The sequence below is a fragment of the Prorops nasuta genome, unplaced genomic scaffold (assembly GCF_024137725.1).
Source record: "Prorops nasuta isolate Cenicafe-Biocafe unplaced genomic scaffold, Cenicafe_Pnas_1.2 PNAS00004, whole genome shotgun sequence".
Lineage (NCBI taxonomy): Eukaryota > Metazoa > Arthropoda > Insecta > Hymenoptera > Bethylidae > Prorops > Prorops nasuta.
Genome location: NW_027116801.1, coordinates 5,804,215 through 5,829,772, shown reverse-complemented (window position 1 = coordinate 5,829,772; position 25,558 = coordinate 5,804,215). Strand labels below are relative to the sequence as shown.

General features: G+C 37.5%; 1 protein-coding gene across 1 annotated transcript in view; it reads right to left on the bottom strand.

Annotated features, from left to right (window-relative positions):
* The window catches only part of LOC136772913 (uncharacterized), a 123,569-nt gene extending 100,024 nt beyond the window's left edge, over positions 1 to 23,545 (bottom strand). Inside the window, exons 1-2 of the mRNA XM_066726166.1 lie at positions 23,437 to 23,545; positions 22,006 to 23,178 (exon numbers count right to left, since the gene is read on the bottom strand). Of these exons, the coding sequence (XP_066582263.1) occupies positions 22,006 to 22,216 (211 nt within the window). The 5' untranslated portion in view covers positions 22,217 to 23,178; positions 23,437 to 23,545. The remainder of the gene's footprint in view (positions 1 to 22,005; positions 23,179 to 23,436) is intronic.
* Positions 23,546 to 25,558: the final 2,013 nt, after the last annotated feature.

Genomic DNA, 25,558 nt, shown 5'->3' with positions numbered 1-25,558 from the left:
CATTGTTGCATTGTGTGTGTAAAAAGTGAAATATATAGATAAATTCCAGAAGGAGACTCTTTTCCAACGCTCGATCCCAAATTTCACCTGTATTTCATCACTCGTTCAAATTTATCCCGCATAATCTGCAATTATTCTGTACGAAAATCTCCAAATGAGTGTTTCGTTCAATCGTGCACCGTGTTACGAGGGATTAATAAAAAATGTTCGATCAGATTTATCGTTACAGAAATATCGCTGGGACCGAGGGACGTTGGATCTGGCGTAACGAAATGTTTAAACCGCCCAAAGCTGCAGTTTCTTGCACAGTGGTGTAACGTTATGTAGTGGATTCTATGTAGGGTCGAAGGAGAGGGGGTGGGGGAAGAGAGGGGTGAGTGAGTTTGCGTTGGGAGGGGTGATGTTGGCGTGATGAGAGGAAACGTAGGGAAAGAAAGCGGAGATTGTTGATTTATGCGCTCGATAAGAAGATGCGAAACGTTGAAGTCTGCGTGCGCCATCTATCTTCGTTGTTCGCGGCACGGTGGCTGAGCGGAAGATGCCCCGAACTTCCGCAGTCCGGGAGAAGAATTTCCCGTGGGATATTTCGTAATTTAACGGGTGAAAGGGCTCATTCGAAAGAGAGCATCCGTTCAACGTCTTCTCTGAGCCGGCCGAGTTTCCAACTTTCTCAATGATCCCCACCATGAGATCAAACTCATTCGTCCCAGCCTTTTTTCATTTACCTCTTTCTGCCATTAACGTGCCCTTTACCATCAAAGCCATCCGCAACGTGTAAACCACCCTACGCCGGTACCCGCAAGAAACATTCAATTTTTCCTTCGTAATCTCTTGAAAATAATTATTATTCCCCTCAAATGACAGTCTTTGACAAAGCTAACGCAATTTCTCTTTTGAATTAAATCTCCCGCGAAATGTACACACTCTCTCTCTCTCTCTCTCTCTCTCTCGATGAATTTACAGCTTCGGTTCTCGCTGAAACGATACGCGAAATTACACAGCAAAATATATGAATTGTGATAATTTTGTAGAATGAATAGTTTAATTTTTCAATGAGGCTTCTTTGCGATGCAAAGTGGCACGTTATAGCTTGGCACATCCCAACATAATTGGAGTGATGTATTAAATTTAATGAAAAACTTGGCTATTAACGTTGCAGGAAAATTACAGCAATTACATTCTGAAATTGTATTAAGAATTTCACTAAAGTTTTACCAACTCTTTATCGCTTTAAAGTTTCGCAATTTAAATTTGACCTTGTTGCAGTGGTACATTGCTAAAGAGAAGGTCAAGGACCGGAAGTTCTCGGAGCTTTAATGGCGTTCGACGTGGAACGCTTTGTCTGAAGTCAGCCAACAAGATTCAGCGAGATCTCAGAGATGGACCGTCTCCTCGCTCTGGCATGCTGTAATTCGTAATCCCGAGCTATGAAAGACGAGAGTGGACTTTCATTCATCTTTAAATCAGCGACAGACTTGGAAAAGTGTGCACCTGACAGCCACCAGCACGGTTTGCCAAGCAAGCAAGACTCCTCAAAGCCACCAATCTCTTTACTCATATATACGTACACGTCCCTCTCTCATTTCTCTTATATATTCTTCGTAATATACATACAGTGGCTCTCACCAAACTATTTTTTACTCCTCCTCCCACCTCCCTTGATCATTTTATTTTCCACGCCACCTCCCTTTATAACATCAACATATATCCCCTCTAATTCTCTCATAAGAAAAAAAAAGGAAAGCAAACAAGAAAAAATCTGAAAAGTCATTCCTCCATATCCTGCACAGGAGCCAGCTTTTTTCCACGAAAGTACTTTTTCTACGATTCATTTTAGTCTTTCACTTTCAATTTTGTGGTATTCTTCTTTCTTCTTTTATAAAGCTTCAAAACTTTTCTATATCGCACGGTTATATCTGGACTTTCCTCTTGTTCTTTTCAAGAAGTCTTAAACTTAAATTTTCCTGTGGCTTTGCGTAGCCTGTAACTTTCGCATGGTTTTCCTTCGTTTATACAATTCATTAGGTTTTTCTGCACTCTCGCCAAAATTCTCTTTCCCTCGTTTATTTCGAGTCTTCTTCTTTATTTGTCCAATACGACTTCTACGTAAACGAATTCTCCACTTTTCAGCCTTGCTTTGATATTTGCATCTTTCTTTCTGTAGCGTCTTCCGCTTTCTCTTTGTCAGACGGTTCCTTCGCTGCACTGCTCCATTATTTGATTCTGTCGCTCAAAGTGGCACTCCATTCTCCATCTTGACCAATGGCATAGTCGCTACGACTAACGGTCTTTAAATTATACCCTTTATTTTTGGCGACATGGTCGAGCGACGGCGTTACGTTCGTCGACAAATTTTTCTTTCATCGCAAGGAATGTCGCGTCAGCCAGATGATGTAGAGCTACACAAAAGCTCTGTCGCTTGTAAACGGAATATTCGGTTGACGTCATAGCCAGAATTTTTCCTCAAAAAGCCATGTATACGTCAGACAAATACATACAGGTATACTGCACAGCGTCTCGTTATAACTCACCCTGTTTTCCTCGCCTATTTTTTCCATTTTTTTTTTTTTGCGCAAATTGCGTCCAACGGACATAAAACACTAATTATCTTTGCTAAATCATGTGAATTTTATTTGATTAATAACGCGCGAATGCTCCCAGCAATTCGGAAGAATTAAAATGGCATAAGAATTTAATCGTTGTATTATCCTTGCGCGTTTGGTTAGTCCATTTAATCGAATATAACGGACAGGACAATTGCAGATTTGGGTTAATTCTCAGCGATTTATGGTCTATTCGTTCTCGTAATCAAATAAACTCTGGCTGCAGTGATATTTGTATTATGATTATTATGTTTACATTGAGTTGGTAGCAATTGATACGCGCATTAATAGATTCGGGGATTAAACAAGTGACAGATAATGAGCATCCTGGTACGGTTGGGGGGCAAACGAGTCCATGTTAAAACGAGCTGCTGAATTGTAATGATTTTGTAACTCATGGCTTGCAGGACACGTGTTTTCGATCGTCCATTCTGTTTTCATAGCGGCTGACAAGCAGTATCTCTCTAATCTTCATATTGTTCGAAACAAGGATTACAATGGCTTTACCGTTAGTCTACCGGTTGATGATGTAATAATGGCTGATGTTATAACAGGCCAAGATTGGTTCCGTGCTAAATATCAGCTGAATATAAAATGAGAAATTGACCGCAAAACATCCGGTCCACTAGCTCCTGCTAAACAATTTAGCTTTTTTAATATTACAAATGCAAATGACCTCTTCTGTCGCTACACGAGAAATTCTACGCTTTTGTTATAGTAGTGTACCCCCCCCCCCTCCCCCCTCCATTCATAACTCAGTCAGATAAAACAAAAGAAGAAAAAGCGTAAAATAGAATTCGAGCAAATAGAGAAAAGTATGCGTTCCGACGGTCTAGCATAAATATTAATATTTTTCTAAATTACAATGTTTTATAAAATTCTTAGCGAGTACTGAAATACAATAGCTAATGCATTACAGCAAGAAAGAGCAGCTTATATTTTATTCATTAACCGAGAAACTGTATACTGTAAAGTCGTAGTCACGGATTTTAGCATAATAATTATTTGCAGTATTAAAAGTCCTCGCACCCTCATCGAACACCAACTTTTAATTAACACAGCTGACGCGGGGGGTGTCAGGGTGTTAAGGGGTAGCTGAGAAATAGCAGAAACCACTTCTAAGTAGTCGCGTTGGAATAAAGAGGGGAGTGAAGAATACGAGAGGGTGATGGAAGGGTTTTAGATTTTATGCCGGAGGAAAAGGTCATAAATGGTATAACGGATTCTGTGAGAGGTCGAACCTTGTGCAATGCGGCTTGTATGCTAGCGGGGACCTTCGTGACCAGAAAGCTTTGAAGGTCTTACCGTGTGTGCTAAAAGCTTCATTGACGGGCGAGTAAATCTTTTGATTTTACATCAGTTTTCTCAACCAACTCAATTTACCATTGGTTGACCCTTTCTTTTGAAACCAACCTTTCATCATGCAGAGACACATTTTACTTCGTTTTAGAATCCTTTTTCACATATGCAGCATACAATGAACACATTTTTTGAAATAAAATTAAATAAATTGCAAATTTTGAAAATTAAGAACTCTCGTACGATATTTTCGAGAAAATAATTACATCTTGTCAAACCTAACTATCTAATAGAGAAGTCGAAGAAAATACGATGACAAAAAGAATAATATATTTTAAAACATAAATAAATGCATAATAAATTTTGAAATATGAGAGTTTTCATAATGTCTTCGAGAAAAGCCGATAGCTCATGTACTGATTCTCTTGTCAGACACAATTTTCAGAATGTAGAACCCGCAGGAGAACGTGATGATAGGGAGACTAATGCGGGTATAGCGAATCCCTGAAAGAATTAGCATTCTTATCGCAAATGGCTAGCAAATTATTCCCTTTGGAGACTGGTCTGTCGTGGCATTCTTGGAAGTGTAAATTACGATTTGGACTTAAATTGAAATCGGCGAGCAAATCAGTAGTCTTGCTAGTATTGATTTAAGAGTTTCAAAGAAGTTCTATAGTATCTGAAGAGGCCGCGTGTAAGAGAATTGGATGAAGGTACTAGTGCGAGGGGAATAAGCGAGAGAGAGAGAGAGAGAGAGAGAGCGAAGAGAGACATACACAGATAGAGTATAAAGCAGAGCAGCTTTAACTGGACATTAGAAAGGGCAGAGCAACGCAAGGCTCACAAACACCAGTCAAAGCTGTATAACTTCAGACATTTGAGATTGCTTTCCGTTGCCCTTCTGATTCGCTCTTATTGCCCGAAATTCACTGCACGTTTGGTATTCAGCAGCCAGCACGCGCCATACTTGAAGCTACTCAATCAGGAGTTTAGAGCCGAGTCCATAAATGCTCGTGTGTCAATGCTAATCTTCCTTCAATGCTTAATAAAACCCTGCTCGATTTCCCCAGCATCTCCTATTTATACGAGTGCTCGTAATAAAGGGGCTTCGCGCCACCAGAAAATTTTATCCTCTCACGATGGAATGCTTTTAATTCGAATGAAAAGTCTATTTATATTAGCAATCTGTGCAGATTAATTTCCCTGGCATTGTTGCACAACTGTCCTCTACAACTGCTTTTACAATTTATTTATCTACATCAACTGCACTCCGCGCCTGCACCTTTATATTTATTTCATATCGCGTTGTTATATATTTTACAGGCAGGACAATTGGTGAGTTTCGCACGACTAAACCGTAGCAATTTACGCATTCTGCGAAATCTGCCAAATAGCAACTACACTATAGATTTAACTAGTATTTTTATAGCTCCCGTTACGCATAATTAATTCTTTAAACTGCTGGAAAGCCAGGGAAATTTTTCGTGCCACGTGACAGCAGCATTACGCATTACTGATTCGACAACGATGCAACTTGCGGTAGGTGGGAATTATATAGGGTGGTGATGTAATTAACGTTAATCAAATCTTGTCCCAAACAGCCGCTATTCCATAAGTCCTGCTATCACGCCCACGTACAACATCAAGAACTAAGCAAACTCACATCTATATATAATGCATAGCGACCATTGACCTCGGATTCCTCTATGCGTGCTTAATATATACCAAATTCAAACCTTAAACGCGTACATGCAAAATAATATAATCAATATCTTTACAAATTTTGAAATAACGAGCACATCCCCTATTTTTTTTTTTAACTCAAACATTTAAATATCGTTCTCTCAATGGATGGAACAACTCTACACGAGTGCACTCGAATCTATTAGCTACTAAAAATAATATTACATAATCATATTACTAGTTCAAAGTACGAGAGGTTCGTAAAAAAGAGATAAAGCTGAGACATCAGAAGTTGCCAGACGAAGGGAAGGAAAATCCGAGTTGGAAGCAGCTGGAAAGTTTTCAGCTTTAATCAGCCATAAAGCTGACGAACGAGCATTGAAAATACTACGCGTATGAAAATTTGAAGACGAGGGAGAAAGTGTTGGCAGTCAAAGGAGCAAGTAAGCACACAGCTGTGTGGCCAAAGGATTTGTCTGATGTATAGTGTATGACACGTAAACTAACTCGACTCGATGCTCGGTGGGAAGCTTTAATATACGATCCAGGAATAACTGCAACTGGCGTACATATACATATATGTATATGACGTACGCGCGCTCTTAATCAAACGGCCGCCTGTAATCAACGCAAAGCAACACGCGTATTTAGGCAAAGAGAGTACATATATATCGAAGGAGAAATCCTTAGCCTCCCCCCCCTCCCCCCCCCCTCATGCCAGTCCATCCCTTATCAGTATGATCGCCCTCTACCTTACCCCTTTTAGCAATCACCTCGCGCATGAGCGTCTCGCATCGAGTAATCAAGGAAAATGCAGCCATGTTGGGACTTTTCATGGGACCTTTGGGCCATCGCGGTGGAGAAAGATAATGAAACGAAGTATCGTTAACATTTCCAAAGCTCTCCAAGGGCACATTACGCAACGTCAGATAACTTTTTCTCGAACTCAACTTTATTTCCCAAACTTATTCTCGACTTTTCACAAAACTCCTCCAACCTCCTCATTTATATTTATAGCCATATATAATTACTATGATTATAACAAAGTGCTGATACCCAGATTATTCTCATTTTTGGTAAGAAATTTCAATTCTCGAGCCGAAGGTTGTACACTTCGCAGAGGTTCGTTTAGAAAATTTCCGTTGAAACTGATACGAATGGGCGACGCCTCGAAAGGCGCTGTGTAATACAGCGTTAATCTCAGTTAGGTTTGAAAACTTGGCGAGGATGGGACTAGGTGGGTACACCTGCGGATGATTTATAGTCCTTCGCCTGTCGCACTTTATCAAGAACTATGTGACTTACTTCATGGCGGCATGCTTTTGGTTCGAAATTTTCGGAGCATATGTCATAGTTATTTATTTATATCCGCCGTCCAGCGTTGGATCCCGCATTACTCGTTTTATCATGCCCCACTATTGCCCGCGTTCGTTCGAGCGTGGAAGCACGAAACAAAAGTTGCTCGACCGATCGATTTTACATTATTTCCCAAAGAATATTAACATATCGAGATATAACCATGTAGTAAATTTCTTACAAGCTCCATGTATTCTTTATCGAAGCTGTGTTATCGATATTGAAAATAGAAAGTACGTGGTAATAGAGAATCGTGTTAGAGTTTTTTCTTTTCACATGCTGAAGATAAAAGATCGTAAGTGGGTGTAGATATATCGGACGCGTTGTACCGGAAGACGACATATATCGCGAATCGTTAATTCCACTGACTATGTCCGTTTGAATCGTCAAGAAGAGAGTGCAGTTTCTTAACAAGCTCGATGAGCCATAAAAATATACATTACAGTGTATTCTTTATCGAAGCTTGTAGGCAGGAATATTGAAAATGGAAAGCACGTGGTAATTGAGAAACGTTTTAGTTTTGTGCTTTTATATGATGGAGGCAGAAGATCGTAACTGGGTGATTATACCGAACGTTGTACCGGAAGATGACATATCGCGAATCGTTAATTCCACTGACTATGTCCGTTTGAATCGTCAAGATGAGAGTCCAGATGGATCGGATATCGGATCGTGCAGCATGTACGGTCCGATAACTCGTTATCGGTACCATTGTTCGCGAACTATAATCTCGATGAGGAATAGCGTGTGAGGCACGATGCAGAAGTGAGTCCCGTTTAGCTTCTCTCTCGCGATAGGTATGCTGTTCATCGTTATAGATCGACTGCCCGTTATCGCCTCGTCGATATCGTTATAATTGTCATCGTTATCGTTATTACAAACCGTTACCTAATTACCGCGTAACACAGAAATCCACCCTTATCCTCTCTCCTTCAACGTGGAAAGTCGATATCGACTTACTCGACTCTCTCGTAGATTTTACTTTGCCATTCAACGTTTTCAACGGAGACAGAGCAGGGATGATTCTCAAACGCTGTAGTGGAAAGTGGAGTGAATAAAGTTTGGATGAAACATGTAAATATATGAAAAGTATAGAGCGATGATTAATTTCCAAGTACAATTTGGCTTGTTTTATGCATGCAGCTTTAAATACTGTCTTAAACTATAACAATTAATCATTTTTAAACAATGGCTAAATATAAGCAGATACATGGGTATACAGTTATCGATTAAAATCAAGATAAAGGTTTTCGTTATTAATTAATAATTTATGAGCTATGGCATTAAGTGCAGGAACAAAGAGAATTTTCGTCCTAATTGTTAACTATTCGCTTTAATGATGGGCCGGGAGACCACAGGTAATAAATTAAGCATTCCGAACTGGCGTCTCTATAGTATGTCGACGTTATCGCATTCTGTCGCCATTAGCGTTCAGCCGCAAAACCTAATTATCCTAGGCATGGTCCAAGATTTCTCTTCTTCCTACGTAAAACCATAATCAAGAATTATTATCACTGCCTTGAGTCGAACTTCAAGACTGTGATACTCATATATATATATATATGTATGAATTAATATGAACGAATAATCGAAATAACTCAGAGTCCTCTGTCCCTTTGCTGTAAACTACCAACTATTACAGCATAATAGGGACAAACTGTTTAATTGTACTGGAATTAGGAAACCTACCCTTATCTTACGTTTCTGACGCAGACGTATTATGGCTGTGGTAATTAACCTGTGAACTATTTCCAAAGAGAGGGAATAATAATTTAAGTACTTGCATGAAAGTTTCCATAGTGTATAGCAATCCAAACGTTATCTTCGTTGGTGAGAACATTGTCTCTAAGCTATGCGAGGTAATTACTAGTTTACATAGTATACATGCGATTACCATTATCTCATAATTCTCCCCATACAACTCGTATATATACACCCTACAATATAATTTCCTAGTCTACAAATCTTATAAATGTTCCCTCTTGCCCGAGCATCAGTCATCTGCAATATCCCTCAAAATTCACGTAAAATACATTCTATGATAAATTTAATACGTTTTTACGATTTGCACGGTTAACAAGGATACAGGCAGCAGGAACAATTATAGAATTAAAATGTAAAGAAAGCAAAAGCCATGCAATCCGAAGCGAGCATTTTTAATTAAAAATATGAATGATACGGTAGGGTAGGAGAATTCGTCGAGTTATTTTTCATCAGAGACATTAGAAAATTTTTAATAGGCAATTCACAATGGGTGGAACATTCATGCGGGTAAGAGTGGTATCCCGGGGATAGCCTTCATCAAGTCGGTTAACAGAGGGTTGGTTAAGGGGTTGGTGGGGGATTTAGAGTTTGCGGGACGTAAGTGTACGCGGACGTAATTGCGACAAGGCAATCCTTAGGGGATACGTGTGCTGCGGCGCCCAATTCCCGTGGGAAGGAAATTCAGGTGGGGTCGGCGAATAAGAGGGGTGACCGTGAGATGGGAGGGGGGGGGGCAGGGGTGGAGGGTGAGGCTTGCCGGATAGAGAGTGAATAACGATAAATTCAGCATTCCGCCGGCGCGTTTCCGTGGCACGTCGAGCCGCTCGTTATCGCGTTCTATCGCCATTGTTGCCGAACCGCACAACCTAATTACCGCGGAAGCCAGGCGTCATCCCTTATCTTGGCGTCGATTAACTTCGTCGCCGGCGGCCGAGCCAGTCAGCAAATCCTTCTCCAAATGCACGATTTACTCGTCAACGATCCGCGACAAGCCTGCGGCTGCCATCTTTCCTGCCTGTCTTATCACGATATGCCTTCCTCTTATACATATATGCCTATCGGATTTCTCCAAACCATCGTGTTCCTTGTCTACCAAAGCTTCGTTCGTAATAACATGCCCCATTTCTAACGATACTCAATATTTTCAAGCTTTTAATTTTGCTATTATTTTATTTATTTATAAGTATACGAGTATACATAGAAATTCGAAACCTTCGCTGTAAGAAACTCCTACTTCTGTGTGTGTACACGTATACTTTTTTGTTGACTAACATATTTTTAATATCACGACTTTTATTTAACCTTGTTAATTTTTAACCCATGCACCCCTTACTGACACAATTATTTATTTGAATGAAAAGCCTCGGTTTTGTTGCCCATATATCCTTCAGTGCACTGGCTTGATATGTTTTAAAATTACATGGTCCAACACCACCCCTTCGCAATATGTATGTACATATGCTAACAGTAGACCTCTATACGTGTACTGAATAACTCTCCAACAACGAAACGCGACCTTGTTTAAAGTTTAGTTACATAGAAATCTCTGTACGTGACATAAATTTTATAAAGTTTTACGTTCGGAACATTTTAAATCATGCGATGTTAATAAAAATCTATGAAGAAAAAGGGACGAGTTGAATTAACAACCATACAGTCTTTCGTAAACGGAGATTTTTCAAGAAGTTTTGATTTCCGTCAACTCTGTGACAAGTAATTCATTATTATTTTAAAAAAAGACTGATTGCTGGCAGGTGGTAGCTGATGAAAGAGCTGATAAATTCTCTGTTGGTCACGAAAAGTAGTATACTACTATCACAACAGTCAAGAACCCCAATAGCCACCCCAGCAAGGGGAAATAAATAAAGGCAGTGAGACCAAAGGAAATGGTGATAAAGAGCAGAAAAATAATGTGTGTGGCAGGAGAAATGAAGAGAAATCTTTTAGGTAGCGTCATCCAAGCTACGAACCGTGAGGATACACGAAAAGAATAATAAAAACAAATCTACTAACGATGAAAACTCAATCATTTAGTGGTTTATTTACTGTCACGTAATATTAAAAAACTACTTTATTTAATTTTGATATCACTCCGAGCTCGTATTATTTAATTTTTCAAGAAAAATGTTAAGGCGTTAAAAGCTAAATAAGCACGGAAGAGAAAGGAAAGCTTATTATGTAAAAAGGATTTTATGTAGGTGGTGTGAAAGTGAAGAGTCAAAATAGAGGGTGACAATGATGAATTCATGAGTAAAAGAGCCTGCAGGTATCATTGTTAGGCCTAACATCCCTTAATTTGATATCCCGAATCAGGGTTGACGGTTCTGTCCACCATAGAAAAGGTTTTGCCAACCGGAACACATTGATGACATTGTTAAGCCTCGCCCACATATATCTCCCCTCCTTTCTCCCCCTATAGAACATACGTCGGGCAACCCCAATTTATCGGGTTGCGAAGCATTCGTGGGTTTCGTTGGAGAAGCCGGTACTTCTCCTGTAGATATTCTCCAAATATTCTCTCCTATTCAACCATACGAAACTTTCCACTAGCCATCCTTGTCAACCTGACTCATTGATTCTACGTCGTTTACGCGAATTTAACTTGGTCTCCAAGATTTTTCTTGTTTGTATTCAACCCACATTCTTACTGAAACTTTAGATTTTCTATCGAAAAATACTGTAAATTCCTGTCCAATAATTTCAACCGTATCTTGACTGATTCGATCACTTCAATGAACCTTTAAGGACTCCAGACAATGAAAAATATAAGCAAGAGAATATTCATATAGTCGGTCGAATTTGTGGAAGGAATTACCTTGCACCAACAATATTGTTAGTTTAATTTTCTGTTACCTACATTTTTCATTCATTCCTTCGTAATTTCAATTTTTAAATATCAGCAGATATGACTAATAGTGCGGTAAGTTTGATCCTGCAGAAATTTCAAGTTTCGTAACAGGATAGTTGCAGATTAATCAAGAAAGCTTTTACGCAGGAGCTTTGGAGTAGATGAACTTTCGTCAAGTATAATTAATGTATAAGTTTAAGTCTATTGATAGAGTCATATGAATCTATGGTTGCTACCATCTTTATCGCTTTTTGGATTATCACCCCAATGCATGACGTACGCAATTGACTTAGTCAAGGCTCGATGGTTGTTAAGCTAAATTATGAGCCTCTCGCATAGAGTGTTGGTTGGCTATGCGATAGTTACGCAGCAGTGGCGATGAAAAGGAGTTTTCCAAGGACCACTTCGCAAATTAAGTTATGACTATTCTCAGGTTGGCTTTCTGTAACCTTATTCTTCTCGCATCCTTTTTTGACTCACTTAACCTCTGTACATTTACACGTATTTTTACCATTCATTCATTTGTTTATACATGTGTAACATACACTTATAAATGTCGTTAAAAGTTCAGTATATCATTTTACCAATTGAAAAATATCCTGACTTATAACCTTCTAATGTTGAATTACCTTTCTACTTTTACACTAAGGTCAGAGTTCATGTGTATTATAGCATCTTCCAATACTTCGTTTGGTACCTTTTTGCGAATGATATTATATGGGTTTTTGTTGGTTTAAGTTAATGCTCAAATACTTCAACAACTTTTACCCTCAAAATTTTTTACATTCTTTCCCTTCACTGAACTTTCCTAGTAGCTAATGCGTTTTCTTATGATTTTCTTTTAATTCTCTTGGTCTAAGTTAACAATAGTTTTGGTGAGTCAAGAGAAGCATAAATATCTTCGAAGTTTTCGCGACAACAAAGAGCAGCTTTCGAACGAGACTACTTTTTTATTTCGAGCTTGACGAATATGATGTTTCCCAATGGTGAAAATCAGTTTTTATGAACACAGAGTGTATTTATATATTTTAAATATGTTAAAAATAAATTTATCACAGAAGGGTCAATCTTTTATATGAAAAAATCAATTTTTAAAAACATACATTCTTATAAGAAAAATTATTTGACAAATACAGCGGACCTTTCTGTATCCCTGGTCTATCAACTTTTTATAACCTAGGTTAAGTTTTTCACATCTGTCAAATTTTACAGCAAGATTCAAGAATACAGACTTTTCTTATAGCCAAAATCGTAGATCGTACGATTTCTTCGTTCACGTGAAAAAGCTCGCTCTCTTCCAGGTCTCCCCTGCAAGTTCTCCTACAAAAACTCCTGCGAAGCACTTGGGGCGAATAGTATCTGAAATAAAAAAATGCCAGGACGCGACATCCTGCATGCGAAATATATTCGTCCTGCATATACGGTTCATTGAGAACGAGAAATTCCAACGAGCATATATCTCGCTGACGTTTTCCAAAAGAATTGCGTTACCTTGATTGCCACCGGCTATCTCGATAAAATTATATAACTTTTCGTGATAAATTTTCATACGAAATTTATTTAACGATCCAATTTTGTAAAACGTTGCTACACTATCATCTCCCCCTGATTACATAAGCCACGGTTTATCTTAATTTTATTCATATTTTTCTCAAGTAATATACAAGATCTAAATAAATATCATACACAAACAAGTATATTAAGTGATAGAAGTAATAGCTTCAATTTGATATAGCTATATATACCATACTATTTTATCATTTTCATGAAATCTATGAAGTAATGAGATCATCATGTAAAAGGTATTCTAATAGATACATTAATAGAGTTAAAGGGAGGCTTTTAAGTTTATTTGATCCAAAAAATCTCATGTACTTTCCTATCCCATAATTTGCGGGGTTATTAGCGTTTTAAGCGATATTCGAACGAACATAGAAGGTATTATAATGGACAATAATTAAACAGAAAAAGTAGTCATTTAGCACGAACGATCGAAGCTCTTCGCATTTTTATATATGAAAATCTTTTTTCGCTTTCTTTTTAGTTTCATGCTTTTTTAGAACCTGTTAGCACCTAAAAGTTCGAATTTATAACTGGTGCGGTTAAAGGGAGAATTTACGTAACCCATACATAAATACGTGCTGGAAATACCTCCTTTGAGAACTTATACATACATATATGTCGCTTGTTAATCTTCCATTGCGTACATAGTAATCAGCCCTAAGGCTGCTACCTCTTTACCGCCATACATTAGTATTTAATCAACTGCGTACCACAATTTTCTTTGAAGCAATATGACATTCCTCTTTACATCTAAACTCATTTGCCAAAGGCTTATTAATCGTTTGATAATTGATGCGCACTGAGCAAAATTTAGCCTACCAAAATAGCTACTATTTAATATATATATAAGAAAAATTGAATCTGTCATAATTTTATAAAAATTATATTCTTTTTTTAAATTCGAGAACTATATATACTTGTTTAAAGAACAAAATTGTATTTTTGTTAAATAATTCATTATTAATTATTTCAGTTGCACGACGCTTCAGAATTGTGCACGAACACCTTCAACAAAGTTTAGGAAAAATTATCATGGTGGCTTTTTTTGAATGACCTTCAGAAATCAAGTGCTGTTTTTTCTGTATAGTGGATACTTGAGTATGAGATCATTGCAAGTTGTTTGAAAGTTGTTCTTATAATAACAATAATTGTTTTATATATTATGCACATATGTGGATCTTTTATTTTCCGCTCCATTAAATATTAATAATCAAAATAACTAGATTTTTATGCTCTAGTTTATTGTTCTTATTTCTCACGCAGATATCAAACTGTAAAGTCTGTGCTGTTTATCGTCCCTAATACGAAGCACGGAAGTACGAACAATAAGAATAAAATCGTGCGTAAAAGGAAAATACCACAGAACAAGGGTTCAATAAACGAGTACACCGGCTTTAATAACTGTACGTATAGCATATACACACACCCCTTATTCCTTCGCTCATGTTAGTTTATAATTTTATATTATATTTGAGTATTCAACCTTCCTATATTTTTATTTATACTATATGCTACTATCATTCTACTCTTTCTTAATTAAAGTTATAATTTATTGTTAACGTTACTGAATAATCAGTGCACGACCGCACAGAACACGAAAAAGCTTAAAATGCAATCCTATTGGCAAATATTGTCGCACACAGTTGGAATATCAATCTATAAACTGGAATTTTAATAATACTAATTAATTAGAGTGTTTGCGTTCTGACTAAGCGAGTATTAATTTTGATAAAAATATTATTTTGGTATTCATGAAAAGAATAGCTTCATATAAATTATGACCGGGGAATAAAATAATTTGAATTTAAAAATTCAAATTTTTAATGCCTTTATTGCATAGTATTTCTATTATATGTATAATATAATAATGTTTACAGCAAATCTCGAAGTACTCGTTCTTGACTTAACATGTTTTCTTCGGACCTCAGCCTTCGTAAGCAGAGACGGAATAAATTCTCTACCTCACTGACTAACTGCACTATTTATGCTTAACCCATGCATTTACTGAAGCAGAAATTTTATAATTTTGAGTAGTCAGATTCTATCCACAAATTTTTAAACTGCATAATCAGATGTACCAGCAAGGTACCCTCACACGAAAACATTAATAATATATACTATGTACATTAATCTTGAGTATTTATTTAAAATAGAAGCTTAAAAAATTAGAGAGATTAGCAAAGAGGGAAAATACGAGCACGTGCATACGTTCTACATTTAGAACGATCGCGTGTGGCCCCGTAGTTAATATTATATATACTATTACGCAAACATGTAGTCCCATACGGGGTTATTTAACCCATCTTCAAGCTTCGTTCGTTTTAGTATTTAATCAGCTATGTTATTCAATATTGGCGCGGTAATATCGTGACGTGTCCTGTGCGCATGAGTAACTCGCCAGGGATCCTGCAGGATCTGCAAGAGAAATGGGAGCAAGCGTGCTAAAACTTCAACGCGAATCCGAGGGAACAAGAAATATACCTCGCAGCTCATCCAGTATGCAGCACACATTATCTTCTCAACTCTAATTATTAATATAAATAATAAACCATTAAAATTATTAACGTTGCTATTCAATTGGAAAATAATAAAAAAAGATTATAAGTTTAGCTATTAAAAACTGCATTAAAAGTTAACGACTTTCTGCTCTTGCAATTATCGCAGAAACAAAGGAAGGGAATATTTTCGGATTTTAGAGGAATATAATCTACATACATACGTGCACGTGTTCAGCCATGTATACTGGTCACGGGTATAGAAATAAATTAACGCAAGTATAAATGCGTGAAGATTGCGCGAATGTATCGCAACACAAGCTTATCGGAAGAGTATAAAAGCCCCCTTCGTCTCTCTTACAATAGAGCAACGAGTAATATTTCAAATAATTCAAATACACGTATTTTAAACACGCCATGCATGGATTTCGCACGAAAACGTATCACCAAACCTAACGCCCAGCGCTCAAATAAATCCTCCAAATCGGATTAATGTAATGTTAATTTTATGTAACGAAATGTCCCCGATAAACCGGCTTGATTTCACGAAAAACACTCTCATTTAGGATTAAAATTTTTGCATTTCTAGTGTCGAATAATCATATATACGATATTATTACAACGCTATAAATCATAAAGCAAAGTGATTAATAATTCGATAGGAAAAAATCCTACAAGGCCATTACTCAACTTCGACTGCATTCACACGCATCATCATAGTTGTATTAAATTCTATTAATTAGCGGCGATAATGTTCCACGAAATTTTGACAGGAATCTAATAGTTTGTCATTTTCACTATTGATTTATTGAAAAACGTGTGGCATCTGAAAAAAAAAGAAATTCCTATATAGAGAAAAACACCGAAAGGTGGGAGGAGAGAGCAGACTGATTTGGTATCTGGGAATTGATAGGGAAAATTATTATTCATCATGCCGGTTGGAATATATTTAGTGGATTTTGTGTGTACGTGAGTGGAAATGCGCAGGCGCGTCAGGTGGATAACCGCACGTACATATAGGACCATTGCGTAGAGGCGATATTGGTCCGACATACCAGCGGTTCATCCACACATCGGATAACAGAGAGAGGCCACACCTACACAGTCGCGTACACCCGACACTTTGGATCGGTGCACAATGAGAGCTGATCGTGGCTACGGCAGATCGTATCCACTTTGCGCGACGAATATTAATGCCGTTTACATTGGCCGCACCTGGATATTCGCCACTCTTCACCACTCTGTCCACAATGGCTAATTAAAACTGATGAGCTTACCGTAGTTAACCCATAAACGCCATTTAGCTCAAACTTTCCTTTCAAAACATTCTTCGACCTCTTCCTCAAGAGTCCCTCTATATTCTCTCGAAAATCTCCGTTTTTTATGAATAAATTCTGATCAAGTGGTATCGCGCGTTCCGCGGATTCACGAATTAAACTAGTATTATATATATAGCGTATGAGGTACGGTAGAAGGTTATTTTATAAGCAAAATAAGATACTTGAAATTTAATAATTCAAAGTTCATCTATCGAGCGTTCGATATAGAGTTTCTTATATAGAAGTATAGAAGTTGCACTCAAACAATTCTGGCAGCTTTAAATTGCCCCCTCCCCCCAACCCTTGTAAAGGGTTGCCGGTTACAATTTACTCGAGCTCGTAGAACTTGCAGCGTATACGTCGCATCTTACTTCGTAGCACATCAGTCTTTAGTTTCATCCCCTTCCGTCACTTTGTACTGCTCGTCGGACTAAACTGCTATTCTACTACTGTCCTTTCAAAATCTGTTACTGCTTCGATAGACGTCACCTTTTCATTGTTATTGAATCCGTAACCGCTGTAACGAACAGGTTCCACAATGCTCACTTTGCAAATATTTAACAATTAGTACGTGTAGACAAGTTAACTGTCATCCCCAAGTTTAACGAATCGAAAATTTAATTGACGGTATTAAATGGCTTTTAAATTCGGAGGAAGAGTATAAGAGTCTTTAGAATTAATCGAATTGTATTTCATATTTGGAGTCATAACAGTATCGAGTGCTATATCAACTTTATTTTTTATTCAATATTTTACAGGCCGCAGGGCCGAACGTGAGCAGGTTGCAATGAAAGGTCCGGAATAAACTTTTCCATAAAAATACTGGACAGAAAGCTAGCAGTAGGAGCCGATATATTTGATCCTATCCCATTTCTGGTGGGCGAGTGCTCCATATGCTATCGGGCATTATCGATACGAGTTTCGTTCTCGTGAATAGTTCTTGCCTCTGGATTTTGACCATGGTTAGGAAACTTCACACCTTCAACTAGCTGACTTTGTATTTCTCGAGTATTTCCGCAAAACACTTCTAGATACAAAAGAAATTGTTATCCCCCTAGAGTTCCTTGGTCGAAATGAATTACTTAATACTACTCGAGAATAAACGATTTCACGTGCTTACTTATCTTCTACCGATATACAGAAACATTCATACTTCGTACTGAGAATATAAAAGCATACCAAGCTTTTATATATTCTCTTTGATAGTTTTTTTTTAGCCTAAAAGGCTAGCTAGATGGCACAGTACATTTAAAAATTTACTTTCTCTACATGGATTTATTCTTTTTGTGTATGTTGAAAATAGCTATAATCCATTAGAACCACTTGACTCAGCAATCTCTAAGGTTGCAATAAACATAAATTAATCCAACCTTAGCAGAGCTATACGATCAGAAATCTCCCTCACTTCAGTAGTACAAGCTACTTTATCTTTCACATTTGTTTAACGTAATTGAACGAATGAAACAGCAAGGCTCTTAGCTTCATGAGAATTAGATCCAATTGCATAAAAAAAGCTGGAGATTTTACCAAAATTGCTATTTGCCAATTTACCAAAGAATATTTCGCGTTAATTTATAGTTCATCAGTTTTTTAACATATATTCTACAATGAATTTAGCTGTTTTTTTTTTTTATAATAAGTAAATCAACAAATTGTTATTCTGGTTGAAAGAATGACGGAGACTATTGTATTGTAAAGCTTTTATAGCTGTATTTACAAGAGGTAATATATCATTGGACAGGGCAAGCAGGGTTGCCCTTTTGGGACCCATAATAAAAATTGATAAAACATACACGTATAATTTTGGACGCTAGTACGATGATGGCGGAGGAAGGGAGGGGAAGGGTGGAGAGGGAGAGGGGGTAGTAAGGGTGTAAGGTTGCTGCCTTTAGAGAATCAGAGATCGCTTCTCAGGGGATGAAGAGGATAGCGTACGTTACGTGACTACTGTACAGATATCGCGAATCCTCGCGGAAATCTTAAAGTGTTCCATGAGTTTCTGTGTATCCGCTTTCGCTTAAAGCTTAACTCGAACGCGACTATAATCCTAACGACCTGTACCGGGTTATCGCCCGTGTTACTTTCTTAATATTGCCTCTGCCCCTTAATTACGAAGCGAACAAGGAGTGCAAGCTCAACGAACTATAAAATCCCTTCTCTAATTTCAACTTTTAATCTAAAAAATAATGCCAATTATATGAACGTGCTCTAACGATACACCTCATTAAACCTACTATTACCTACAATCCTATCCTTTAATAATTGAACTATTATGGAAACTTTAATCCATACCCCTCTCTCTCATGAAAACAATGGTTTTCAATATTATTATCTCTTGAATTTTACGTTTTCAGTAGGTACATAATGTTACGATGTAAAATTTTTCACAGATCATTTCACACCGTGTTTTCTTATCAATTGACTGTCAAGAGCCGTGAAACTAACAATTTAAATTGTAGTTTCGCTCAAATGCCTCGCCTTCGAGAATAATGTTGCGAGTCAAAGCTCAAAGAATATTCAGTATTCAGTTTGGGGAAGAATATTTCTTGGCATTCGTACTATAACTTTTATGCAAGTTATTACGAGTCTGTTAACTTTGAATTATTTTACCTTGTATGACTTAATTTTATTCGACTGTAAAATAAAAATCAGATACTTGATAAAACTTTGCATGTAATAAAAAATTTCTAAGCTACTTCGACTTTTCCAAAACCTATCACGTTAATAAAATTGTTGATCAAAACTTGAAGAAATTCATATCGATAAAAAAGTTTCTACACTTTAAATAATTTCCACGAAGATGTCTAACCTGCATTAGAATTATTTTTGAGTTAATTTAATACGGAATAGAAATTGTATTAATTCGTATAGCGTTAAGTGATATATTTTTACGAAAAAATAAATATTACAAGTATACTTTAAAACAAGTCATAGTAACAGAAAACGTAACCACAAGATTTTAGAGGGTGAAACGACTTTTTATTTGTCACCCGACGCATTTTTAATCATGTTAAACCTTCTGTTATCGCCCTCAGTCACGCCCCAGCCCATCCCACCGATCCCCGGTCACCCCTAGCCACTCTTAGAGTCGATCCTCCCCCAGCACGACACACTTCCTCTGTTTAATTAAAAGCAGATCAAAATGACGTCCGGCACTTACACGCGCGCTTGTAACTCACCAAGTCCAGCGGTGTGTAGACTTTCAATTAATTTAACGTCGTCGCCTTCATTGTTCGATGCTCGTCGACGAACAGTCATGCCCCTACCCCTCCTACCCTCTTTACACTGGGAAATTGCAACGGCAAACGCCACCATCGACACGTAAGAGCTCGTTCGATCGACTGTCGACTCTGATGCTCATTTATTTCTGAAGACACCTCCTTCACCTTGTACTATGTCTACCCTATTTCATGGCTTTCTGGAAACTTATCTCCGCGCCACGCGATTTCCTCAAATTTCGATCGCAAAATCCTTCAACACTGCTCAGATTCGCTCGAATTAAAATCCTTATCCCTGACTTACCCAATAAGCTACCAAAAAATAGGCAGAATAAACTCAGAAGTAGGTATACTGTAAAATCTTTATAGTTAATAAAAGAATGAGAACCTTCGAGTTGTATGAAGTTTCCGACAGATTCGAGTACGATCTACATAAAAACACACAAGCAACCATAACTCTTCAGCTTGATGAAAAACCATTTCAATCTTCAACCCTATTCCGAGTTATAGAATTTCTTATTTTTATAAATGACAATATTATATACATTGTTAGGTAATGAAAAAATATAATAACTTTCAGTGTTTTCACATACAGATATTCTGATGCAACGATAAAAACTTTTACGTTAACTTTATTATGCGAGTTCAACAATGTCAAGGCAACGAATCTGATGACTTTATTAGAATGAATTTCAGGAAAAGAGGAAAATTTATTTATTAATTTATTTATCGAGTAGCTATTGCAGTGTTATATATGCAATATTGGAATTCGATTGAAAGGACGTTTCAAGTGTTACGCGTTGAGTATAATCAGTCTTTGAATTATTTCTACGTCATTACGCGTGGGGACTACTGGGGACTTTGGTAGGAGATCGTTAGACGACGCGCCAATTTTTTGCCGGCGTACGAGAGAGCCGGAGCAGCTAAGAGGAGTAAAGTAGGAAATCAGAAAAAAGGCCGGAGATAAGGGAAATACCGATCGGATCCTCCTTTTCCAGTCATTTCGTATGCGTCTTTGAGACTCCCCATTACTCCACCGATCTCTTAAATCCCACACGCACTTATACCAATCGCCCTCGACGAATACCAAATCGTCCAGCAGCTCCGCGAATCAAACGTCTTCCTACCCCAACGCTTAATTTTATTAATGAAATTCTCCGTGAAAACTTTCTTCCCTACATAAATCTTCCAAGGAACAAATCAGCAGATCTAAAAAGAATGATAGGTTTTATTGGGATCCAATGGAAACGATCGACGTTCGTATGACGTTCACTTTTTATCAATCATTACTAACGGATCTAGTTTCCAGAAAACTGCTCTCTATATTATGAAAGCCTATGTTAACGATTCAGCTCGGGTATCGTTTCATCCGTGATCCCTTTTTAAAACACCGGAACTTAATTTTATCGTTATTCGTTTTATTAACATCTCATTCGCCCTTCTGATCAAACTTCTAAATCGTAGGGTGTTCAGTTTCAGGAATTCCATCCAGTTTCAAGTACCTGGCGTAAATTTCTACTACTCCAAAAGTTTAATATAAGAATAAATTTAATTTTATTTAAACACGAAGCGATGTTTTTCGTTAAGTGATATTTTCCTCATTGAAAAGTCGAGGCAAAATAATTAAATATTATAAATAGTTTTATACGTTGAAATAATAAGCGAAGCATAATATCTCCTGGATATTATTTTATAGAATTTAAGGTCATTAATATGAGTTATTTTATTAAACAAATAAAATTCTATACAAGCGAACCGGAGTTTGGCTTACTTAAAAAATTAGCTTCAGTGCAGTTGTAGAATAGAATAGTATTTTTTAAATAAACACGAATCAATAAAAAAGCTGGAAAAACATACCTTTGTTGAATGCGAAAGATTCGACAAATTGAAGTGAAAGAACGATGAAGAGTCCAACCATGCAAATGGTTCCTGATATGCCGTTTCTTCCCACTTGTATTCCTCTCGTGGTTCTATTTTGAGTACTCCGGCAATTATCGCACTGTTCCAACCGCTCATCCATACTTCCTTCGTAAGGTCGACACGACAGTGACACTTTAAAAAATACCATTGTAATATTCACCGTCACCTTCACACTTTCCTTTCAGCTAAATAGCCACCACTCGCCTTGATAAAAGCTTTGCTGTCTTTTGGTCAGTTAACTTTATAGCCAGGGGAAAGGCTGAGGTCAGCGTTAACCCTAATTAAACCCACCAAACTGCATTGTTCAGGATTAAAGCGACACAATCCTGGCAAGTACACTATAATCTTACTGCACTTTTAATCACTACACACGAAACACAATGGCCTTGCATCCTTTAAGCCTTTTATAGAATTCTTGATAACAATTATTTCAAACGATAAAATCGGTTTGATCGGAAAGCAGCAAATCACACCAAATTCTTCTTTCGAACAAGCAGAAAATATTGCAAAATAGTTAAAAATAAAACAATTAGTTTTTACGTGATAAACCTCTATGAAAGTTATCCATCAATTATTTAAAAAAGATTAATAATATTATTAATCTCTATATATGATTATGCTATTTTGATATATAACACTCGTCAGTCCACTAATGTTTGCAATAAGATTTGCAAAACTAACTTCAAACGAAAGCTCGCACTTTTCCAGGTTAAAACTACACTTACGAGTAAAAAGTTTATTGATACAACAATCGAATTATCATTAAAAATGATTCCATCAACGCGAATCACATGGCTGATTAGTAGCTACCAGTAATGACTACTGGTAAAATTTTCTTCTCCAGTTGCAGACTGTCAGATTTTCCAAATAATCCTTTAATGGCCTAACTAAAAACTGAGGCGAAACTTTAGCACTCGAGAAGAATAAAGGACTAAAATGATCATTTCGCCGGCGAGAAAGTGGTACAGGTCTATACAAAGGCTGCCAGAAAATTCCACGGCTTCGAATGGCAGAATGAGCGCGAGTGCCTCTTACTCTACACGGTAAATTTCCAAAAAGCCTCCCTCGGGATGAGCGAGGACCGAGAACCGGACACGATCTTTCAGGGAGCTGAACAAAAACAGATTGTCTTGTTTATCATGGCGAAAGTTGGCGGTGGTTGCACGGATGAGAGAAAAAAGTTTTGTTGCGATAAAACGGCGATAAAAGAGAAAAGAGCGAAGGGGGAGAGAAAGAGCAGAGAGGGTGGATGAAGATAAAGTTTGAAGAAGAGAGAGAGAGAGAGAGAGAGAGTGCAAGAGAACAAGAGAGAAATAGAGAGGGTGGTAAGGGTAGAGGGGAGCGATTTTGATGGGCGGGTCCGTTTACGGGTGAAGTGGGGGTGAGAAAGAGGTTGGCGGCTCCGGTGCAATAGACGCGGTGTGTCCGAGACGGAAGCTGAGAGAGATCAGCAGGCTCCCCGGTGCACGTACTGCCGCGTTGAGACGCCCGGCGCTACTGACTGTGCGAGGTGAAGGAAGCATCAGGAGAACCAGGCAATCGGGGGTTGCCGGTTCTATACGCGAGCCAGGAGGTGGTGGAGGCGCCGAAGCTCAACGCGCCACGACGCAACCCTCTGCTCTGCCTCTGCGCTGCGTGTCTGACTCCACCTCTATCTATCCACTTGCCGCTACTACTGCTCCTATTTCCCTTTAGCTACCCCCCCCCCCTTCCCCCATTCCCCCACCTCTCCCTCTTCTCTCTATCTTTCTTCCCTGCCATCCACGGTTCTCCACTCGTCCCACTGTTATTGTACTATTCACTGTGACTTTCCCTCAATGCATCGCTTATTCTTCCTTCCTAAAAAAATAATTGCACCCTAATTTCATATATTCGACTAATCACTCTTTTTACATTCACGTAGTACTCGAGTGACGTAGTAAAACGTTTTAAAATTCTTTACTACTTTTAATATGCTTTTAAACGTAATCACGTCTGGTAACAATTTATTCTTTTCAATTACCTGATTGGTGTGATTTTTAGTTTTAGTTTTATTAATGTTAAAACTTTGGTGTAGAAAATAATTAGTTGTATTGTAATATAATAAAGGAAATAATCAAAGACGTTTTGCATGTGTAGTTGAGAATGAAACAAGTTTTTCAGTCTGTTTTCATTTTCTATAATATATTACTTCGTAATAACAAGCTTATTACGAGCAAACATCCAACAACATGGACCATTTCGACCTTCAAAAGCATCTAAGGTACTGGATTTTAGCATCCGTCTTTCCATTATGCTTCTAATTACTTCCGACCGTTTCTCTGCTAATGAAATTGAAAAGCTTTCATTCGTGTAAAATTAATATAGTCAGTTAGGAATTGAAACGTAAAACCATATTGATCGCTGGAGCACGTGATATCATAATTGAATGTCACAATAAACGACAAACTAATCAATACACTTGTTTCAATATTTGATTATTCGAAAGGTAATAATTCCATGAATAATATTCTCACGTGGTAATAAAGTTCTGCATAGGAAATAAGTAGGGGAGTAATAGGTATTTAATATTCGTAACTTATAGGAAGGGAACAAAGCTATCCAATTTCGAGCTCTAAAATGTACTACGACTAGCAATATAAGTACTGCTAATATCGTCACCGATGCTGGTTGTGCCCATCACGCTATTTCCTGCCACCCTACTTATCAAAAAATCCCCCTACAATGATTTCCTTTTTGATGGAGTTATCGCGCGCATGCTCTGTAAAATATCACAAGTTCGTTCCACACGACAGACTATGCTACAACTGTATTTATCTCAAAATAATAACGCTAATCAATTATATTTATCGTGCACGCAGCCCTTTAAAAAGTACAAATTATACTTTCATTTTGCGCGTATAAATCCTTCCAGATAAAGATTTCTCAGCAAAAGTAGAGTCTGATATTTATTTGTTTATCTCAATTAATTTTCTAGATTTTCTTTTGTTAATAATATCTCCATTTTCAGTAACTTAAGAAGACTGAATAAAATACCATTGAATACCATCGATAATACATTGTAATTAAATTGTATTTTGAATTATATTTAATTTAATAAAGTCCTACACATCTCAGGAGCAAGTTTTCTTGATAATTTGTATTATTTCAATAAAATTAACGATGCAGTATAAAATATGTGCTCTATACAAGGGTAATTTACAATGAGACTACTTGAAGCTTGAAAATGAAATTAAGGTAAGTTGAGATTCTCACTTCAGTGTGAATCAGAGGAAGCGAATGGAATATTGTCGACGTTATTTTGGCATTATATGAGGCAACGTGATAGTTGTGTACATGCACGAGTAAAGGAGCCCCTGACTGTAGGCAATCTGCGACGTTAAAACGAGCACAGTCACTCATAGCAAGCTCTAATTGAAGTTGAAACCGACCACGAGGTACGTCACGCACCACATATTGAACAATTTTTTTGTAAAAGAAAAACCACGTCTGTTTATTACGTTTAAAATTC